Source organism: Mobula hypostoma, chromosome 1 (genome assembly GCF_963921235.1).
Source record: "Mobula hypostoma chromosome 1, sMobHyp1.1, whole genome shotgun sequence".
NCBI lineage: Eukaryota > Metazoa > Chordata > Chondrichthyes > Myliobatiformes > Myliobatidae > Mobula > Mobula hypostoma.
Genome location: NC_086097.1, coordinates 19,733,239 through 19,754,768, shown reverse-complemented (window position 1 = coordinate 19,754,768; position 21,530 = coordinate 19,733,239). Strand labels below are relative to the sequence as shown.

Below are 21,530 nucleotides of genomic sequence, written 5' to 3'. Positions count from 1 at the left end.
AGGATGTTGCCAGGTCTTGAGGGCCCGAGTTACAGGGAAGGGTTAAATAGGTTAGGATTTTATTCCGCCAAGTGTAGGAAAATGAGGGGGAATCCGATAGAAGGTACAAGATTATGAGGTATACCATAGAGATAGGATAAATGCAAGTAGGCTTTTTCCACAGAAGTTGGGTGAGACTAGAATTAGAGGTCACAGGCTAAGGGTGAAAGGTGAAATGTTTAAGGGAATCCTGGAAGGTACTTCTTCTCTCAGAAGGGGGGTCGAGAGTGTGGAACAACTGCCACCAGAAGTGGTAAATACTTATACTTTATTGTCGCCAAACAATTGATACTAGAACGTACAATCATCACAGTGATATTTGATTCTGCACTTCCTGCTCCCTGGATTACAAATAGTAAATATTAAAAATAGTAAAAATTAGTAAATATTAAAAGTTTAAATTATAAATCATAAATAGAAAATAGAAAAATGTAAAGTAGGATAGTGCAAAAAAACCAAGAGGCAGGTCCGGATATTTGGAGGGTGCGGCCCAGATCCGGGTCAGGATCCATTCAGCAGTCTTATCACAGTTGGAAAGAAGCTGTTCCCAAATCTGGCCATACGAGTCTTCAAGCTCCTGAGCCTTCTCCCAGAGGGAAGAGGGACGAAAAGTGTGTTGGCTGGGTGGGTTGTGTCCTTGATTATCCTGGCAGCACTGCTCTGACAGCGTTCAATTTGCTTGTTCAATTTTAACGTTTAATATCAAAGTACATTTATTATCAAAGTGTGTTTACCACATGTATGTATGTATACCAGCCTTGGGATTCCTCTCCTTGTAGGCAGCCAGAAAGCAAAGAAACACAATAGAAATCACGAAAAACCAAAGATCTAATGAAGGACAAACATCTAATGTATAAAAGAAGACAAATAATTAAAAAGTAAACGAGTTACGCACGGACCATGAGCTGCAGGGTCCCTGAAGGTGACTCCACAGGCTGTGGAGGCAGCTCATTGCCGAGGCGAGTGAAACCGGTCCAGGAGCCCGATGGCTGCAGGGCTACGACTGCTCCCAAACCTGGTGATGTGGGATGAGAGGGATTCAGGTTCAAATGCAGGCAGACAGAATGGGCTCAGGTGGCGGGAATCTTAGCTGGCCAGGAGTAGTGGGCTGATCATTGGTTCGTTTTCTGCTCTGGGGCCTCGGCACTTTAATCTGGCCTGAAGCTCGCTTCCACTTGCGTTCTCGAGAGTCAAGTTCGCCGAATCCTTCAGGAGATTGTAAAATCGCTAGTTCGTTTAGATGGTTCAAAAAATTTCTTAAAGACAAATTCCAGGCCATGGTTTGCAGTGATGGTAGTTCAGTAAAGGTATATTCAGTTGTATTTCTAGTAGTTTGGTTCGCAAAATGTTACCGTATATCACCAACACCACCTTGTAAGAGAGGTTTGGATAGGTACATGGGTGGGCGGGGCATGGAGGGCTATGGTCTCAGTGTAGGTCAATGGGACTAGGCTGAATAAGAGTTGGTCACAGACTATATGGGCTGAAGGGCCTGTTTCTGTGCTATATGACTCTCTGACTCTAGGTGCTAAGGCATAATGTGTGTCTGATCCTTTTAAGATTAGAACGTTGCATCATGCCAAGCCATTAAAGAGTTCCTGTACTAAATTAATGCGGGCAAAGTCCAAGGATAAGGAAGTGTAAAATATTAACTTCCAGAGTGCCCTCGATTTACACTGTCATTGGTTCTAACCTTGAGCTAAAGTTCGTTCTTTACCTGGAATGCATTCTCCCAGTCTCAGACCAGGACCACAGTGATCCCAGGTGACCTCTTTGGTCTCCTGCAGAGCTGAACATTTAGACCTTCTGTGCTGTGTGGAGTTCCCTTTTCCCCCCGTGTGGGTGTTTGTTACCTTTCGCTCAGCACTATAATTAGGGCCAACTCCTTCCCTCCTCTCAAATCACAAGGGGAACGCCAAAATGATTGGGGCGCAGTAAGAAAGTTGGATCTGGCTGGCTTTCTCATATGTGTATGTTATTGAGCATCCATGAAGAGTTGAAGTTGGAAAGTATATTCTGGGTGCAATTGGGTGTGTGTTCTGTTGTTCACTATTTACATAAACAAAATGGAAATTCAAGATAAACTTCCAGACCTAAAACTGTGTGGTTGGAGGTTACACTTGCTTACTTACTCTCTGCCTGTTACACCACTGGTAAACAAGGTTAAAAGAGTGCAGAGAAAATTTACAAAGATGTTGCTGAGTCTGGAGGACCTGAGTTATGAGGGAAGATTGAATAGGTTAGGACTTTATTCCTTGGAACGTAGAAGATTGAGAGGAGATTTGATAGAAGTATGCAAAGTTATGAGGGGTAGAGATAGGGTAAATGCGAGCAAGCTTTTTCCACTGAGGTACAACAAGCAGTTATGGGTTTAGGGTGAAAGGTGAAAAGTTTAAGGGGAAACTTCTTCGCTCATAGAGGGTGGTGACAGTGTGGAATGAGCTGCCAGCACAAGTGGTGCATGCGAGCTCGATTTCAACGTTTAAGAGAAACTTGGATAGGTACATGGATGGTAGGGGTATGAAGGGCTATGGTCCAGGTGCAGGCCAATGAGAGTAGACAGTCTCAATGGTTCGGCATGGACTAGATGGGCTAAAGGGCCTGTTTCTGTGCTGTACTTTTCCACGACTCTATGACTGTATAGTGTTTAGGGCAGCAATGAAGCTCCTCTATCTCTGGCGGTGTTCAGGGCTTCCTTCATCATGTCAGTAGCTTCCTCTCAGTTTTCACTACTGTCAGTCATGCCAGTCCCAGGTGGAGACTCAGGAATACTGTCACTCTCAGATGTCGAAGGGTTCTTCATTGCTGTTCCTGTAACAATCTTGTTTTACCAGTCAGGGTTGTTAGCCCTGGAGGATCAGTGAACCACTCTTAGTCTAGCCTCTACCCTTCGACTCTGTTTGGCATGGGTGACCCTACCAAGAGCCAAAGCTTAAAGCCCTGACTCCAGCCAGCACAGCTCTCCGGGTCATTGAGGTATGCAAGCCTTCTAACCCAATGACAAGGTTGTGGTCCTCTTGGAGGTGTAGGTTACACAGAGGCAATATATTAAAGTCATCAGCCATTGTGCAGGCTGCTGCTATAATCAGCAAATTGCCACTAACATCAGTTGTTGGATTTATTTATTTAGAGATACAGTGGGAACAAGCCTTTCTGGGCCAATGAGCCACACTGCCCAGCAGATCTCCTGTTTAACCCTAGCCTAATCACGGGACAATCTACAATGACCACTTAACCTACTAACTGGTACGTCTTTGGACTGTGGGAGGAAACCCATGAAGTTAATGGTGAAAATGTCCAACCTCCTTACAGACAGCGCTGGAATTGAACTCCCAAGTTCTGGAATGTCCCGGGCTGTAATGGCATTGCGCAGAACTACACAGAGACCACGTACTCCCTGGGAAATAAATGGAGCAGAGCGATGGGAGGGGTGCGTTACAGGTGCGCACATCACTGGAAGCAGGAGAATGGAAGATACTGGATGCCGGCAGATGCTGGAAACCTGGAGCAAAACATAAAGACTCTGGGCAGCTCAGTGGCTCAGGCAGCATGTCCATGGAGGAAAATTGGACACTTAATATTTTGGGTCAAGAACCTTTATCTGGGCTGGAAAGAAAGAGGGGAGATAATCAATGCTGCTCTCCTCTGTCTCTTTCCTCCTTTATTCTGTACTCCCTCCACCTGATCCAAGCAGCCCCCATTACGCTATGTCATTTCCCACCCTCACCCTCTCATTCCCCATCTGACCAGCACCCTCACACTCCCCACCTCGTTCCCTTTATTCCATGCCCCCACCATCCTCTCCGTTCAGAATCCACTTTGCTTAGCCCTTTGTCTCTTCCATCAGCTCCCAGTTTTTGACCTCATTCCCACTCTTCCTCCTCCCTCATCGGACCTATCACACTCCTCCCACATGGATCCACCTGTCACCAACCAGTTCAAGCCCTACTCTTTCCCTCCACCTTTTATAATAGCTTTCTCCCCTCTTTAAGTCCTGATGAAGGGTCTCTATTGTCCATTTCCCTCCACAGATGCTGCCTGACCCATTGAGTTCCTCCAGTGTCAAGGTGTGTTGCACTGGAAGTACAATCACAGGTCCAGAAGAGTGCCGTCCTCAGTGTGATGCAACTGGTCTCGCACTCTGATGTCCAGTCTGTTGATTCAGGCACTGGCCTCCTAAGGTCAGGCCAGGTCATGTAAGGGTCAGGTCAGGTCAGTTCAGGTCCAATAAAGTGTTTTCCTCAGTGCAATGTGATGGGCCTCACACTCTGATGTCCAGTCTTCCGATGCCTCCTGAGGTGTCCACTTGAGAAACAAGGGAGCCCCACAACCAATCCTAATGATTGGACAGGTGTGGTTCCCTTGGGACTGTCGGGCGGTAGGAGGTCAATCACATTTTCCAAGTGATTGATCGCCTTCCACTTGTGAGACAGAAGGCAGCACGGTTAGCATAACGCTTTACAGTGCCAACGATCGGGGTTCAATTCCTGCCGTTGTCTGTTATGAGCTTGTATGTTCTCCCTGTGACTGTGTGGGTTTCCTCCAGGTACCCTGGTTTCCTCCCACATTCCAAAGACACATGTACGTTTCAATGTACGTGTGACAAATAAAGATAATCGTTAAGATCTTTATTCTTTAACCGTCATTCACCCAGATTCTGTTGAGGGTGAACTGGATAAAGTTACGCTTCACTCCTCTGGCCGACTTGCCAGTCTATCATACCATCAGCAGATCTGGCCATGGTAGCTTAGTGTGACCCTACTACAGATCGGGGTGTCAGAGTTTGGAGTTCAGTTCCAGTGTCCTCCTGAAGAAGTTCGTACGTTCCTACCTGTGAGCACATGGGTTTCCCCCTGGAGCTCTGTTCCTCCCATAGTGCAAAGACGTCCCGGTTAGTAGGTGAATTGGTCATTGTTAATTATCCTGTGACTAGGCTAGGGTTAAACAGGTGGGTTGCTGAGCTGCTGGGCAGTTTGGCTCATTGGGCTAGAAAGGCCTGTTCCACACTGTGTCTCCAAATAGTGGATATGGTCCGGTCCATCATGCATCTACATGAAATGCTGTCGTCGGAGAGCAGTATCAATCATTAGGGACCTCCACTACCCAGGACATGTTCTCTTCTCCTTGCTGCCAACAGGAAGAAGGTACAAGAGCCTCAGGCCTCACACTGCCTGGTTCAGGAATAGTTATTAATCCTCAACCATCAGGCTCTTGAACCAAAGGTGATAACTTCACTCCAGTTCATTTGCTCCATCATTGAAATGTTCCCACAACTTATGGAGTCACTCTCAAGGGCTCATCATTTCATGTTCTTGATATTTATTGCTTATTTATTTATTATTACTATGATTTATTTCTTTTTGTATTTGCACAGTTTGTTGTCTTTTGCATGCTGGTTGATCACCCAAGTTGGTGCGGTCTTTCATTGATTCTATTATGGTTGTTATTCCATTTTGGATGTATTGAGTGTGCCTACAAGAAAATGATTCTCAGGGCTGTATATGTTGACATATTTGTACTTTGATAATAAATTTACTTCGAACCTTAAACAAACAAACATACGTTAATCCTTCGACCAGACATTATATGCATTTGAGGTCCCAACACTGACTTTAGTGATAACTGAGCTGTTAACCCGATTCCCATTTTGAGTGTGGCCCATTTCTCCCGACTCTCTGACTTTGAGGGAGGTTGAAGTCAGGCTCCTTACCTGTAAGGTCAGCGATGAAGAATTTTCTCTCAGCATGGCCTGTCCCCCCACAGTTTCTCCCTACTGAGTAGAAGGTTTGTACCTGTGACAGGCAGGCTGGCTAACATTTCCTTAAATGGCCATAGTAATCTTCTGGTGGTTTCATTCATGGTTTTCTATGCTTATCCCATTTGCCTGTATTGGACCTTATCCCTCCGCTCCTATACTATCCAAGTACCTGTCCAAATACTTTTTAAACTTTGTAGTCATTCCTGCCTCTACCACTTAATTTGACAGTTTGTTCCATATAACCACTGCTCTCTGTGTGAAACACGGTCACTGAACTCTACAGCACTTCAGCTCTTTCAGTCCCTGCCGATCTGTTACTCTGCTTAGTCCCATTGGAGGAATTTAAGGTGGGGAGTTATATGGGAGGCAGGGTTTGAGGGTCAGCACAACAGCGTGGGCCGAAGGGCCTGTACTGTGCTGTACTTATTCTATGATCCGCACCTGAAGCACAGCCCTCCATACCTGCCCAATCATGTACTCATCCAAACTTCTCTTAAATTGTGCATTTGAACCCGCATTCACCACTTCCGCAGGCAGCTCATTCACACTCACTCCCCCCTCTGAGTGAAGAAGTTCCCCTTAAATATTTCACCTTTCACCCTAAACCTATGATTTCTAGTTCCAGTCTCACCCAATCTCAGTGGAAAGAGACTGCTTGTATTTACCGTATCTATACCCCTCATAATTGTATAAAGCTCTATAAGATCTCCACCCATTCTCCTACGCTCCAGAGAATAAAGTTATAACCTATTCAACCTTTCCCTATAATTCAGGTCCCCAACATCTTTATAAACTACTCCATATGTCTCCTTTAAGTTCTCCCCTCTCAGTTTTAGACTCCTGTGCTCTAGGTAAACGACTGAAACTATCTACACTATCTATGTTCCTCATAATTTTATAGACCTCTGTGAGGTCACCCCCAGTCCCCTGCACTCCAACGAGAATAAGTCCAACCTATCCAGTCTCTCCTCATAAGTTAAGGCCTCCATTCCAGGCCAGGTCCTGACGTATCTCTTTTGTGCTCTCTCTAAAGCAACCACATCCTTGCTGTAGTACCGAGGTCAGAACTGTACACTACTGCAATCTGCCAGTTTTGTTGGTTGAGAGGTTGATGCTTGGCTTTTCCAATTACAAGGTACCGTTCAAAAATGCAAGAGAGGTCAGGAAAGAAATGGAATAGAGTAGCAAGCTCCTCTGTCTTTTGGTTGAATAAAGAACTTCAGATTCCCAGTGGGCAATGCGAGGGGTGGGGTTCACCAGGAACCAGACCAGGTCACATGTGCACAGGATTGAATGTGGTTCAGCAATAAAATGTTCCAACGAAAACTTACAAACAGAGCAAACATAACGCCCAACACGTTCGGTGGTAGCAGTAGCAGCAGCAACATCACTGAGGTTTAGAATATAGATGATGAGGAATTTCTTTAGGTAGTGAATCTGTGGAATTCATTGACACAGATGGCTATGGATGCCAAGTCATTGGATATACTTAAAGTGGTTGATAGGTTCTTGATTTGTAAGGGTGTCAAAGGTTATTGGGAAAAGGCAGAAGAATGGGGTTGAGAGGGATAATAAATCAGCCATAATGGAATGACAGCTGATTCAATGGGCCGAATGGCCTGATTTACTCCTCTGTCTTATTGTCTAATTTATTTTACAGTGGATTCTGGTTAATTGGGCTATCAGCTAATCAGGGCAGCTGCTTACTTGGGACAACTCTTGAGGAGCAAAAACTGATTGAGAAAATAGCCAGGAGTTCCTTCGTTTATTTGGGACACTATGCCACTTAATTGGGACTGGAGACTTTATTTATTTATTGATTGCAACGCAACGCGAAATTGGCCCCTTGAGCCCAGCAACCCCCGATTTAACCCCAGCCTAATCATGGGACAATACAATGACCAATTAACCTACCAATTGGTATGTCTTTGGACTGTGGGAGGATATTTAGAGGAAATCCACTTGGTCATGGGGAGAAAATAAATACTCTTTACAAGCTGTGGCCAAACAGTTTCTACTACCTTTAGATACTACGCTGTGTTTAGAGTGAAGAGTTTTTAAATAGTGTCAGTTAGCTGTGATGTGTTCAAAGGGCAGAAATTTTTGTCACTAATTGGTGAGAAATAAGAAATAAGACAAATCAGAACTGTTTTGTTCACTGCGGTTTCAAGCATTCAGGCTTGGAGATGCCAGAAACGGCCGGGAGTGAAAATTAAATGATTTCACTACTTCAGCAAGTTAGGAATGACAAAGGATTTGAAGATATCAACAATCATCTTGAATATTACAATGAAAATGAAGATACTGAGAATGTAGTAGTCAAAAGTGTTGTATGAAGGCAGACCACTACCTACACAAGGTGTCCGTGCTGGTTTTGTTCAATTACAATCAATCAGAAGAACGTGGCAATGTAATTCCTCCATCGAGAACTATTAGAAAATAATACAGTCTTATAGTGCTGTAGTACTATTGCTGGTGTTCTGAATTATTCTGTATTTCATTTAAATACATAATTTGTTACTCAGTTAAATGGTAGTTTACTCATTTTATACGTTTTTAACGAGATCCATAAAACTTCAACTAATTGGGGCAGCCACTTAATTGGGCCAAAATGACCTGGTCCCGATGTGTTTAGAGATGATAGTGAGGAACAGGGCCTTCCTGCCCAAACAGCTGCACTTCTCAGCAACCCATCCATTTAACACTGGCCTAATCACAGGACAATTTACAATCACCAATTAGCCTACCAACTGGTACGTCTTATGGTTTACTGTATCATGTGATTAAACCGTGTTGTGTTTTTTCCCCCCTCAGGAAATGAAGAAAGAAGAAACAATGTGTGATGCTGTTGCCATGGAGAGTGAGGATATGCTGTTCCTGTTGTACACATCTGGGAGCACTGGGATGCCCAAAGGCATCGTGCACACACAAGCTGGCTACCTGCTCTACGCTTCAGTCACACACAGGGTAAGCGATGGGGAGGGTTGTGAATGCTGGGGATCTGAGGTAGGGACAGAAAATGTTGGAAATTCACAATAGATCTGCAGAAAGATTTAAAAATATACACGGTATCCCATGTGCCCATAACCTTCCTTTGTTAACTTGTAGCGGATATGAACTAATGAACTTCTTTATCCCCTTTTAAAACTTTATTATAATATCACAATCATTAGTAATTAGTTAAAGATTCAAAGTACATTCATTATCAAAGTTTGGATACAGTATTCAATTCTGAGATTCCGCATTCGGCCACAAAACAAAGAAACACCATGGAAACTGTTCAAAGATAAACATCAATCTCCCAACACGGAAAAAAGAACAAATCGTGCAAACGGCAAAAAAACGAGTAAAAAACGTAGAATATAAAACGTCAAACTACAGAGTTGTTAAAACAGTCTAGGATGTTCAGTTTAATTCAGTTCAATTTAGCGCTGTGTCGTTCATAGCTGTGTTGGCAGCACCGAGCGAGAGGGAGAGAGAGAGAGACCAGTTCAAACGCAGGCACCTTCCTTTGGTAGCAGCAAGTGAGAGGGAGCGAGAGGCCGGTCAGATGCAGGCAGACAGCGCTGAACACCCACTCACTTTCTGCTTTCATCCTAGTTGATCTCAATCATGCTCGATGCTTTAATTAGTGAGATCAGTGAGAAATGGAGTCGATCATGTGCTCATGCCCTGTCTCCAGGCTTCTTGGCCTCCAGGCCGCAGGCTTCACTCAAAACCTCACCGAACTCCCTCAGAGACCGCAAAGCACCAGAGAGTACCCAGTTCCAGAGGTCAGAATTTGAGACTGGTCCAAGCTCTGGTAAACATGGGCCACATGAGTTTAGAAACAAAGGACTTGGATTATATAGATCCCTGCTCCTCTATTAAAGATAAACTTCTAAATATCAGCTTTATTTGTCACATGATGGTACAGAAGAATGAGTGGCTGAGAAAGTTACGCAGAGGGCAGTGGTTCTCATTTCTGCGGAAGATGTGGCCTGTAGAAAAAGGGCAGGTTACACCTGAACTAATATGGTTATTATTCTACTATGGATTATTGAATATGCCTGCCAGATGATGAATCTCAGGGTTGTATATGGTGACCTATATGTACTTTGAACTTTGAACCCGAGGGCGACCAATTTCCTCGTGGGTAGGTTTGCTAGATCTGTTAGGGAGGGTTTAAACTAAGTAGGATAGGGTATGGAATCTAGAGTGATAGGGCTGAGGTTGGGCAGTTGGTTTACAAACAGAGGCATTGTGTAGTGAAACTGTGAGGATTGCCAGGCAGGTGAGAAGCCAAAAATAACTCAGTGGGATGAGCTGCAGTGTAACATGGGGGCAAAATCGAAACGGGTGATGAATACAGAACTGAAGGTGCTTTATTTAAATGCATGAGATATATCGTATAAGGTAGATGATCTTGTAATGCAGTTAGAGATTGGCAGTTATGATGTTGTGGGCATCACTGAGACATGGCTGAAAGAAGACCATAGTTGGGAGCTTAACATCCACCTTGAATTGAAATGACAGGCAGGTAGGCAGAGGTGCTGGAGAGGCTGTTGGTAAAAAATCAAATCAAATCCTTAGAGCTGGCATACAGTAGGATTGGAAGATGTAGAATCCTTGTGGGTAGAGTTAAGAAACTGCAAGGGTAAAAAGACCCTGATGGGAGTTGCATACAGGCCTTTGAACAGTAGCCAGGATGTGGGATATAAATTTCAACAGGAAGTAGAAAAGGCATGTAATAAAGGCCATGTTATTATAGTCATGGGGTATTTCAATATGCAGATAGATTGGGAAAATCAGGTTGATTCTGGATCCCATGAGAAGGAATTTGTAAAATGTCTAGGGGATAGCTTCTTAGAGCAGTTTGTGGTTGAACAGGGCAGCGGGTCCCAACCTGGGGTCAGGGACCGCTCGGTTAATGGGGTCCATTGCATAAGAAGGGTTGGGAACCCCTGCTCCAATGGAAAGGCAATTCTGGAATAGGTGTTATGTAATGGACCGGATTTGATTAGGGAGCTTAAGGTAAAGGATCCCTTGAGAGGCTGTGATCATAATGTGATATAATTCACCCTGCAGTTTGAGAGGGAGAAGATAAAGTCAAATGTATCACTATTTCAGAGGAGTAAAGGGAATTGCAGAGACATGAGAGAGGAACTGGCCAAAGTTGATTGGAGGGCAACACCAGCAGGGATGATGGCAGAACAACACTGGCTGGATTTCCTGGGGGAAATTCGGCAGGATTGATACAACCCAAAGATGAAGTATTCTAAAGGGAGGACAAGGAAAGGCAAAGACAGCATAAAAGCAAAAGAGAAGGCATATAATACAACAGTGCAAAAATTAGGTGAAAGTTAGAGGAATGGGAAGCTTTTAAAAAATCAACAGAAGGCAACTAAAAAAACCCCATGAAGAGAGAAAAAATGAAATATGAAGGTAAGCTAGCCAAAAATATCAAAGAAGATACCAAATGATTTTTCAGATATATAAAGAGTAAAAAAGAGGTGAGAGTGGATTTTGGACCACAGGATAGGTAGTAATGGGGCACCAAGAAATGGCAGGCAAACTTAATAAGTATTTTGCATCCATCTTCGTGGCGGAAGACATCAGCAATATGCTACAAATTCAAGAGTGTCAGGGGGCAGAAGTTAGCGTTGCTGCTATTACTAATGGGAAGGTGCTTGGGAAGCTGAAAGGTCGATCAGCTGGACCAGATGGTGTACACCCCTAGGTTCTGAAAGGGATAGCTGAAGAGATTGTGGAGGTATTGCAAATGATCTTTCAAGAATCACAAGATTCTGGAATGGTTCTGGAGGTCTGGAAAATATCACTCCGCTCTTCAAGAAGGGAGGGAGCTAGAAGAAAGATAATTATAAGCCAATTAGCTTGACTTCAGTGGTTGGAAAGATGGTGGAGTTCATTATTAGGGATGAGGTTTTGGGGTACTTGGAGGTGCATAATAAAGCTGGCCAAATTCAGCATTGTTTCCTTAAGGGGAAATGACAAATCTTTTAGAATTCTTTGAGGAAATAACAAGCAGGATAGACAAAGGAGAGTAAGTGAATGTTGTTTCCCTGGATTTTCAGAAGGCCTTTGACAAGGTGCTACACAAGAGGCTGCTTAGCAAGATAAGAGCCCATGATATTGCAGGAAAAGTACTGGCGTGGGTAGGATTGGCTGATTGGCATAAGACAAAGAGTCGGAATAAAGGTGGCCTTTTTCGTTGGCTGCCAGTGACTAGTGGTGTTCTGCAGGGGTTGGTGTTGGGACCACTTCTTTCCACATTATCTGTCACCGATTTGGATGATGGAATTAATGGCTTTGTGGCCAGTGTTGCGGATGATACGAAGATAAATGGAGGGGCAGGTAGTGCTGAGGACAGAGGGAGTCTGCAGAAGGATTTGGACAGATTGGGAGAATAGGAAAAGAAGTGGCAGGTGGAATATTGTGTAGGGAAGTGTATTGTCGTGCACTTTGGTAGAAGAAATAAAAGGGTAGACGATTTTCTAAATGCAGAGAAAATTCCAAAAATCAATGGTCCAAAGGGACTTGGGAGTCCTCGTGCAGAATTCCTTAAAGGTTAACTTGCAGATTGAGTCAGTGGTAAGAAAGGCAAATGCAAAGTTAGCATTCATTTCAAGAGGACTAGAATACAAGAGCAAGGAGGTGATGCTCAGGCTTTATAAGGCATTGATCGGACTGCACTTGGAATATCGTGAGCAGTTTCGAGCCCCTTATTTAAGAAAAGATGTGCTGGCATTGCAGAGGGTCCAGAGGAAGTTCATGAGAATGATTCTGGGAATGAAAGGGTTAACATATGAGAAGTGTTTGCTGGCTCTGGGGCTGCACTCACTGGAGTTCAGAATAATGAGGTGGGGAAGATCTCAATGAAACCTACTGAATATTGCAAGACCTAGACAAAGTGGATGTGGAGAGGATGTGTTCTATTGTGGGTGAGTCTAGGACCAGAGGGCACAGGCTCAGAATAGAAGGGTGTCCGTTTAGAACAGAGATGAGAAGAAATTTCTTTAGCCAGAGGAAGGTGAATCTGTAGAATTCATTGCCATTGACGACCGTGGAGTCCAAGTCATTGAGTATATTTAAAGCAGAGGTTGATGGTTTAAGGGGAACATGAGGGGAAATGTCTTCTCTCAGAGGGTGGCGAGAGTGTGGAATGAGCTGCCAGCACAAAGCAGTTTAAATGGTTTAGTGTGGACTCGATGGACCAAAGGGCCTGTTTCTGTGCTGAGCTTTTCTATAACTCTATGATAGGTTCTTGGTTAGTCAAGGCATCAAAGGTTACGGGGAGAAGACAGGAGAATGGGGTTGAGAGGGATAATAAATCAACTGTGATTGAATGGTGAAGCAGACCTGGGCCGAGTGGCCTATTTCTGCTGTTATGTCATATGGATATACAGTATGTACATTGTAACATACAGTGAAATGTGTCATTTTGTGTTATCAAATCAGCGAGGAATGTGTTGAGCAAGTGTTGTCACACTGCTGGTGTCAACATAGTATGCCCAGAAATCACTGTCCCAAACTACATCTTAGGAGTGTGGTTATGAAATAAATTGCCTCACAGCCAGTGACATTTTTTGATTTGTAGGGAACGTGGAATGGAATGGAATGGAATCCCCACCATCTATCTCAAGCTGCTAGTATCGGGCAGGAAGTATAGGAGCCAAAATTTTGGACAATGTGTCAATGACCAGAAAATCTGTTACGCTTAAGGAGTATATATTGGCCTGAACTGCTGAGGAAAACTTTCTTGTTCCCCTTTAATTGAGTGGCATGAGATCTGTTATGAGAGACTATTTTTATTTAGAGATACTGTATGGTAAAAGGCACTTCATACTCAACGAGCCTGCACTGCCCAATTACACCCATGTGACAAATTAACCAATCAGCTCGCACATCTTTAGAATGTGGGAGGGAACCAGAGCACCTGGAGGAAACCCACATGGTCCTGGGGAGAATGTGCAAAGTCAGTTGTAGGAAGTCTGTGCTAATGAGGGTCTCGACTGTGTCCATTACTTTCGGTGGCCTCTTGCTCTCCTGTGTGTTGGAATTGCTATACCAGGATATTGGGACTTTGGTTTTGAAAGACTTTGCCTTTGACATTGTGACATTCACCCACTCTGCAGTGATGTGCCCACTTGGAATGTGTCTGGGCTGCGACACACAATGCAAGAATTTAAGAGCATAGGAGCAGGAGTTCGTCACTTGGCCCTTCAAACCTGTCCCACCATTCAACTCCTTAAACTGCCTCAACTCCTCATATGTGCCAGTTCTCCATAACCTCATAGAGTCAAAGAGTAATACAGCACATACACAGGCCCTTCAGCCCATCTGGACAGTGCTGGGCCTGGTCTTCTGCTTCGTCCCCCTCAAAAACAAAGGAGCTGGTTGTGGACTACAGGAGGAATGGAGACAGGCTAGCCCCTATTGACATCAATGGGTCTGGGGTTGAGAGGGTGAACAGCTTTAAGTTCCTCGGTATACACATCACTAATGACCTCACTTGGTCTGTACATACTTGCTGTGTGGTGTAAAAAGCACAACAGCGCGCCTTTCACCTCAGACGGTTGAAGAAGTTTGGCATGAGTCCCCAAATCCTAAGGGCTTTCTACAGGGGCACAATTGAGAGCATCCTGACTGGCTGCATCACTGCCTGGTATGGGAACTGTGTTTCCCTCAGAACTCTGCAGAGAGTGGTGCGGACAGCCCAGCGCATCTGTAGATGTGAACTTCCCAGGATTCAGGACACTTACAGAGACAGATGCATAAAAAGGGCCTGAAGGATCATTGGGGACCTGGTTCACCCCAACCACAAACTGTTCCAACTGCTACCATCCAGGAAATGGTACTGCAGCATAAAAGCCAGGACCAACAGGCTCCGGGACAGCTTCTTCCACCAGGCCATCAGACTGATTAATTCACACTGCCACAATCGTCTTTCTAAGCTATATTGACTGTTCTGTTGTATATCTTACTGTACATACTATTTATGACAAATTACTATAGTTTACACATTGCACATTCAGACGGAGACGTAACCTAAAGATTTTTACTCAATGTATGTGAAGGATGTAAGAAATAAAGTCAATTCAATTCAATTCAACCTGCCCCTGGATCATGGCCCTTCATACCCCTCTCATCCATGTACCTATCCAAACTTCTCCTAACTAGTTGCAATTGAACTTGTGTGTATCAATTCCACTGGCAGCTCATTCCACAATCAGTGATGAAATTCCTCAAATTATGACATCTGGTTCTAAATCTGGTTCTAATCTTTTCTAACCTGAGGGATGCCTGCATGCATTTACCCTATATATACATGTATCCCTTATAATTTTGTGCACCTCCACAAGATCTCCTCTCTTTCTCCTGTGCTTCAGGGAATAACACCCTCACCTATTCAATCTCTAAGCCCAGGCTAGATGTTCCTCAAGTCCAGGCAACATCCTTGTAAAATGTTCTCTGCAGGCTTTCAAGCTTATTGATACTTTCCTGTAAGCAGGTGACCAGAATTGTACACATACTCCAAGTCCAGCCTCTCCAACGTCTTGGCGAATCCTCAACTCTAATATTTATCTAATTTCACCTTAATTTCATCTAATGATTTGGCCTCCACCAACCTCAGGGGGCAGAGAAATCCAGAATACACCTGTCTCTGAGATAAGAAACTTCCGTATACCCCAGTTTAAATAAGCAGCCCTATGTTTAGTAGTTATATCCTTTTCTTTGTGACTCTGACCAATACAAGCATCAGGGTAGGTGTGGAATGCAGACCCAAGCTGTTCAACTGGTTTTGAAGTTGTGAATTGACATCAAAATTTGTTGGCTGTTTGATTACCTCAGTGACTGTGCCTAAGCTACATAGAAACTCGTTGCTACAAAACAATTAAGAATCCTGAGAGTTTGTTAGAAATGCTCCTTGCTTGAGGTGATTCACCATTATAAAGGTTAACTCCAGTTAAACCTCACTGTATGAAATTGAATTAGATAAAAGGCTGATTAACTTCCCACTGCAGGGGATTCTTCTTGGTACTGCAGCTTCTTCCCACAGCCCCAGGGCATGCAGTTTGGTAGGTTAACTGTTCACTGTTGGTGAAATCCCCCTCCACTATAGATCAGTGGTAGATTCTAGAGCAGAGTTCATGAGATTGTACAGAGAAAAAAAATTAGACGAGTGTATGATTAGTGTAAATGGGTGGGTGATGGTGAGACCGATTAGCTCTATTTGTCACATGGGTGGCAGGGTAGTGTAGTAGTTAGCACAATGCTTTACAGTGCAGGTGACCTGGGTTCAACTCCCAGTGCTGCCTGTAAGGAGTTTGCACATTCTCCCCGTGACCGTGCGGGTTTCATCCGCGTGGGTTTCATCTGGGTACTCCAACAATCCAAAGACGTACCGGTTGGTAGGTAAGTTGGTCATTGTAAATTCGGGTAAGATTAAGTTGGGTTATTGCTGGGCAGTGCGTCTCGACGGGCCGCACTGTATCTCAATAAATAAATTGTGGACTTGTACAGTACAAGTGTCGCCACATAGCATGCCCACAGCTCACTATCCCTAACCTGCACGGGTAGGGATATGAAATGTGGGCGGAAACCAGAGCACTTGGAAGAAACCCACTCGGTCTCCGGCAGAACATGTAACTCCTTATTGACTGCAGAGGAAGTCGAACCCTGATCTTATAGCTGGCGCCGTAGAGCGTTATGCTGACCGCTGAGTTTGGTTGTATTTTCAATGAAGAGCTGTGCATGACTGTGTGATGCTCCGAGATAATACTGCGCTTGCCTTTCTCCTGATCTCTCTGCAGTACGTGTTTGATTACCGCGATGGCGATGTGTTTGGCTGTGTCGCAGACATTGGATGGATAACCGGCCACAGTTACGCTGTGTATGGGCCCCTGTGTAATGGAGGAACCACTGTTCTGTTTGAGAGCACCCCTGTGTACCCCAACCCAGGTCAGGACAACAAGATTGTACTCGTTGCTGTGTTCCTTTTGTCCACAGGCTCAGTGATCTTCCTTCCCCAGCCCCTCCTTCCATTTTTCAAATCCTCCCTCACTCCATTCCCCAAACCCTTCCTCCCTGCATTCCCCGAATCCTCCCTCCCTCCTGCCATTCCCCAACCCCTCCCTCCCTCCATTCCCCAAACCCTCCCTCCCTCCATTCCCCAAACCCTCCCTCCCTCCATTCTCTAAGCCTCCCTCCATTCCCCAAACCCTCCCTCCCTCCATTCTCTAAGCCTCCCTCCATTCCCCAAACCCTCCCTCCCTCCATTCCCCAAACCCTCCCTCCATCCATTCTCTAAACCTCCTTCCATTCCCCAGACCCTCCCTTCATTCTCTAACTCCTCCCTTCCCCACAGCCCCAACCTTCATTCCCAACCCCTCCCTCTCTCCTTTCCCCCACCCTTCCCTCCCCCAATCCCCAACACAGCATTCCCCAGCCACTTCTTCCCTCATTCTGCTGTAATAGTTTCAATAATCTTGAGAACACGAGTTAAAATTCCAATTTGTCATCTCAGACTTTCTAGTCAGTTTTGAGAATATGGATTAAATAAGATGACATTAAATGAAAATTAGTGAAGACAGATCATAGTAAGAAGTCATGTAATTTCCTAAATGAGTCCCTCTGAGAGAAAGACCTTGCCTTGCTTATCTGGCCTGGCCTTTTTATGACTCCTGGTCTAAAATGAAGCAGTTGACTGATCTAAATTGCTGTTGGAATAGACAGCTGACATTGCAGTGAGGGATATCAAAGTGAAAAGGTCATTCTCTTTGTTATCTCAGTGGGTTGGAGTGTTTTGCGAACAAGGAATCATTACTGTAATATGGGCCTGGTTGAGCATAGTAGATCCCACAGATCGTGGTGTGGTAATGACCAGCTTCGCTGAGGTCGGATAGTAAAGATTGGCTAGGATATTTTCTCTAATGGCATACAGGTCATTACAGACTTCAAACCACCTAGTACTGTGCCCCCTTCCAGCTCTGCTTCCCTCCCTGATGAGCTTAATTACTTCTACGCTCGCTTTGACCGAGAGAACAAGGAGGTCACCCTCAAAGCGGATCTCCCACCTGGTGAACTGCCTCTCTCACTTTCCACCTCCGATGTTTGCGCCACCATGAGCAGGGTGAATGTACGGAAGGCAGCTGGTCCGGATGGAATACCTGGCCGTGTGCTCAGAGTCTGTGCAGGGCAGTTAGCCGGGGTCTTCACGGACATTTTTAATCTGTTCCTGGCCTAGGCAGTTGTCCCCACAAGCTTCAAGCTCGCCACCATCGTGCCAGTGCCGAAGCATTCCACTGCCACCGGCCTGAATGACTCCACTTCTGCCCAGTTGCACTCACCCCCATCATTGCAAAGTGTTTTGAGAGACTGGTGCTATCACATCTGAAATCCTGTCTGCCCACTAGCCTGGACCCCCATCAATTTGCCTATCGCACCAACATGTCAACTGAGGATGCCATCTCCATGGCACTTCACTCTGCCCTGACCAACATGGACAGCCCCAACTCTTACGTCAGAACGCTGTTCATTGACTTTAGTTCGGCATTCAATACTGTGATCCCCTCCAAGCTGATCACCAAACTTCGCCAGCTTGGTATCAGCTCATCCCTCTGCAATTGGACCTTGGACTTTCTGACTAACAGACCCCAATCTGTTAAGTTAGACAATCTATCCTCCTCCACTCTCACCCTGAACACCGGCGTGCCTCAAGGCTGTGTGCTGAGCCCTCTTCTGTACTCCCTTTTCGCCTATGACTGCGTTCCTGTACATGGTTCTAACTCCATAATCAAGTTCGCAGACAACACCACGGTGGTTGGCCTGATCAGAGGGGATGATGAGACGGTCTACAGGGACGAGGTCCAGCACCTGGCTGCATGATGTGCCAACAACAGCCTGGCTCTTAACACCCAGAAAACCAAGGAGATTATTGTGGACTTCAGGCATGCTAGGAGCCACACTCATGTCCCCATCTACATCAACGGAGCTGTAGTGGAGCATGTATCAAGCTTCAAATTCCTTGGTGTCCACATTTCCAAGGATCTCACCTGGTCCCTGAACTCCTCATCCTGATCAAAAAGGTGCAACAGTGCCTTTATTTCCTGTGGAGCATCAGGAAAGCTCACCTCTGTCCCAGGATACTGATGGACTTTTACCGCTGTACCATTGAGAGCATACTCACCAACTGCATCTCAGTGTGGTATGGCAATTGTCCCGTATCAGACTGCAAAGCACTCCAGCGTGTGGTTAAAACTGCCCAGCGGATTATCGGCACCCAATTGCCCACCATTGAGAACATCTACTATAAACGCTGCCTGGGCAGTGCAAAAAGCATTATCAAGGATGCATCTCACCCTAACCATGAACTTTTTACTGTCCTCCCATCTGGTAGGCTCTATAGGAGCCTCTGCTCCCACACTAGCAGGCACAGAAAGAGCTTCTTCCCTGAGGCTTAGATTAGATTCAACTTTATTGTCATTGTGCCGAGTACAGATACAAAGCCAATGAAATGCAGTTAGCATCTGACCAGAAATGCAAAGAATAGTATTATTTACAAAATAACTGTGAATAAAAAAAAGTGCTACAGCACACAAATATAAAAGTACTGAGACAGTACAATACGGATGCAATACTGCTTAGCGCTGTGATGTGAGGTTCAGCAGTGTCACAGCCTCAGGGAAGAAGCTCTTTCTGTGCCTGCTGGTGCGGGAGCTGTGACCCTGCTGGACCTCACATCACAGCGCTAAGCAGTATTGCACCCATATTGTCGCAAATACGAGGAAATCTGCAGATGCTGGAATTCCAAGCAACACACATAAAAATTGCTGGTGAACGCAGCAGGCCAGGCAGCATCTATAGGAAGAGGTACATTCGAGGTTTCAGGCAACCTGATGGGATGAACATTGACTTCTCTAACTTCTGTTAATACCCCACCTCCCCTTCGTACCCCATCCGTTATTTATTTATTTATTTATTATTTTTATTCATTTTTTTTCTCTCTCTCCTTTTTCTCCCTCTGTCCCTCTCACTATACTCCTTGCCCATCCTCTGGGCTTCCCCCCTCCCCCTTTCTTTCTTCCCGGACCTCCTGTCCCATGATCCTCTCATATCCCTTTTGCCAATCACCTGTCCAGCTCTTGGCTCCATCCCTCCCCTCCTGTCTTCTCCTATCATTTCGGATCTCCCCCTCCCCCTCCCACTTTCAAATCTCTTACTAGCTCTTCCTTCAGTTAGTCCTGACGAAGGGTCTCGACCTGAAACGTCGACTGCACCTCTTCCTAGAGATGCTGCCTGGCCTGCTGCGTTCACCAGCAATTTTTGTGTGTGTTGCACCCATATTGTACTGTCTCAGTACGTTTATATTTGTGTGCTGTAGCACTTACTTTTTATTTGCAGTTATTTTGTAACTAACAATATTCTTTGCATTTCTGGTTAGATGCCAACTGCATTTCATTAGCTTTGTATCTGTACTCGGCACAATGACAATGAAGTTGAATCTAATCTAATCAAGTCCAGGTAGCATCCTGTCTAAAGCTTCCACATCCTCTTGTAATGGTGTGGGCAGAGCTGAACACAATACCCTAAGTGTGGTGTAACCAGAGTTTTGTAAGAGCTGCAATACGAAAACCCACAGGGAAACCTCCTCTCTTCTCCTTTGGTATTGCCTGTCAGGGTCCTTTATGTCTCAAATCCAATGAGGAGGCAGACAGGGGTCTCAGAATGCCATGGGAGAACTCAGGAACCAGGGTGGAACAGTAGTGATGGGTTCTGATGGGGGTTCTCACCCCTAATGAAGGATCTCGGCCAGAAACGTCAACTGGTTATTCATTTCCGTAGATGCTGCCTGACCTGCTGATTTCCTCCAGCATCTCGTGTGTTGGAGCCCATGTGAAGAGAGTGCTTTTCAAACAGATACTTGGTGTCGCTCAGAGATTGCCATCTGCGGGATTAAGTGAATGTTGTAAATCCTCTGGGACCGCTGCCTAGAATCTTTGCATTGCTCTCTGCCCCGGAACAGTTTTTAAAAAAAAATAATCTAGTTCTGCTTTGGAAGGATTTGAGTCCAGTGAGGCACAAAGGATGAATTTTGCACATTGTGCCCATGGATTCACAGAATGATTGACTTTTTTACCAGCTGTTGACTTGATCCTGAAAATAACCTGATAAGAGCCCAGCTTCCTCTGTTTTCTGGTTTCAATGTCCTCGTGTAACTGGATTAATAATGGAATGATTGCAATCCACTGGAGGGTGTTGCTGAGATTTAGGGCTTGCATCGCGGGAACATTCTAACTTTTAAGAATGCCAACTGATCTCAGTCCAAATTGAGACCAACATTGATCAGCCATGTTTATATTGAATGGCGAGGAAGTGTTGTGATCTTAATTTACATAGAACATGATGTCAGAGCACTACTGTGTAGAAACAGACCCTTCAGCCCATCTAGTCCATGCTGAACTATTATTCTGACTAGTCCCATCAATCTGCAGGTGGACCTTAGCCCTCCCATCCATGTACTTAGCCAAATTTCTCTAAAATGTTGAAACTGAACCTGCATCCACCATCTCAGGCTGAAATTACACTGCACACACTCACCACCCTCTGAGTGAAGAAGTTCCCCCTCAGGTTCCCCTAAATAGTTCACCTTAACTTATGACCTTTAATTCTAGTCTCACCCAACTTCAACGGAAACATAGAACATAAAACAGGCAGAACAGTACAAGCTTTT

The 21,530-nt window shown here is 44.9% G+C and overlaps 1 protein-coding gene across 1 annotated transcript in view; it reads left to right on the top strand.

Moving 5' to 3' along the window:
- LOC134344432 (acetyl-coenzyme A synthetase 2-like, mitochondrial) overlaps window positions 1–21,530 on the top strand; it is an 85,140-nt gene that overhangs the window by 27,105 nt on the left and 36,505 nt on the right. The window contains exons 5-6 of the mRNA XM_063044208.1: window positions 8,612–8,764; window positions 16,612–16,759. Coding sequence (XP_062900278.1) covers window positions 8,612–8,764; window positions 16,612–16,759 — 301 coding nt within the window. The remainder of the gene's footprint in view (window positions 1–8,611; window positions 8,765–16,611; window positions 16,760–21,530) is intronic.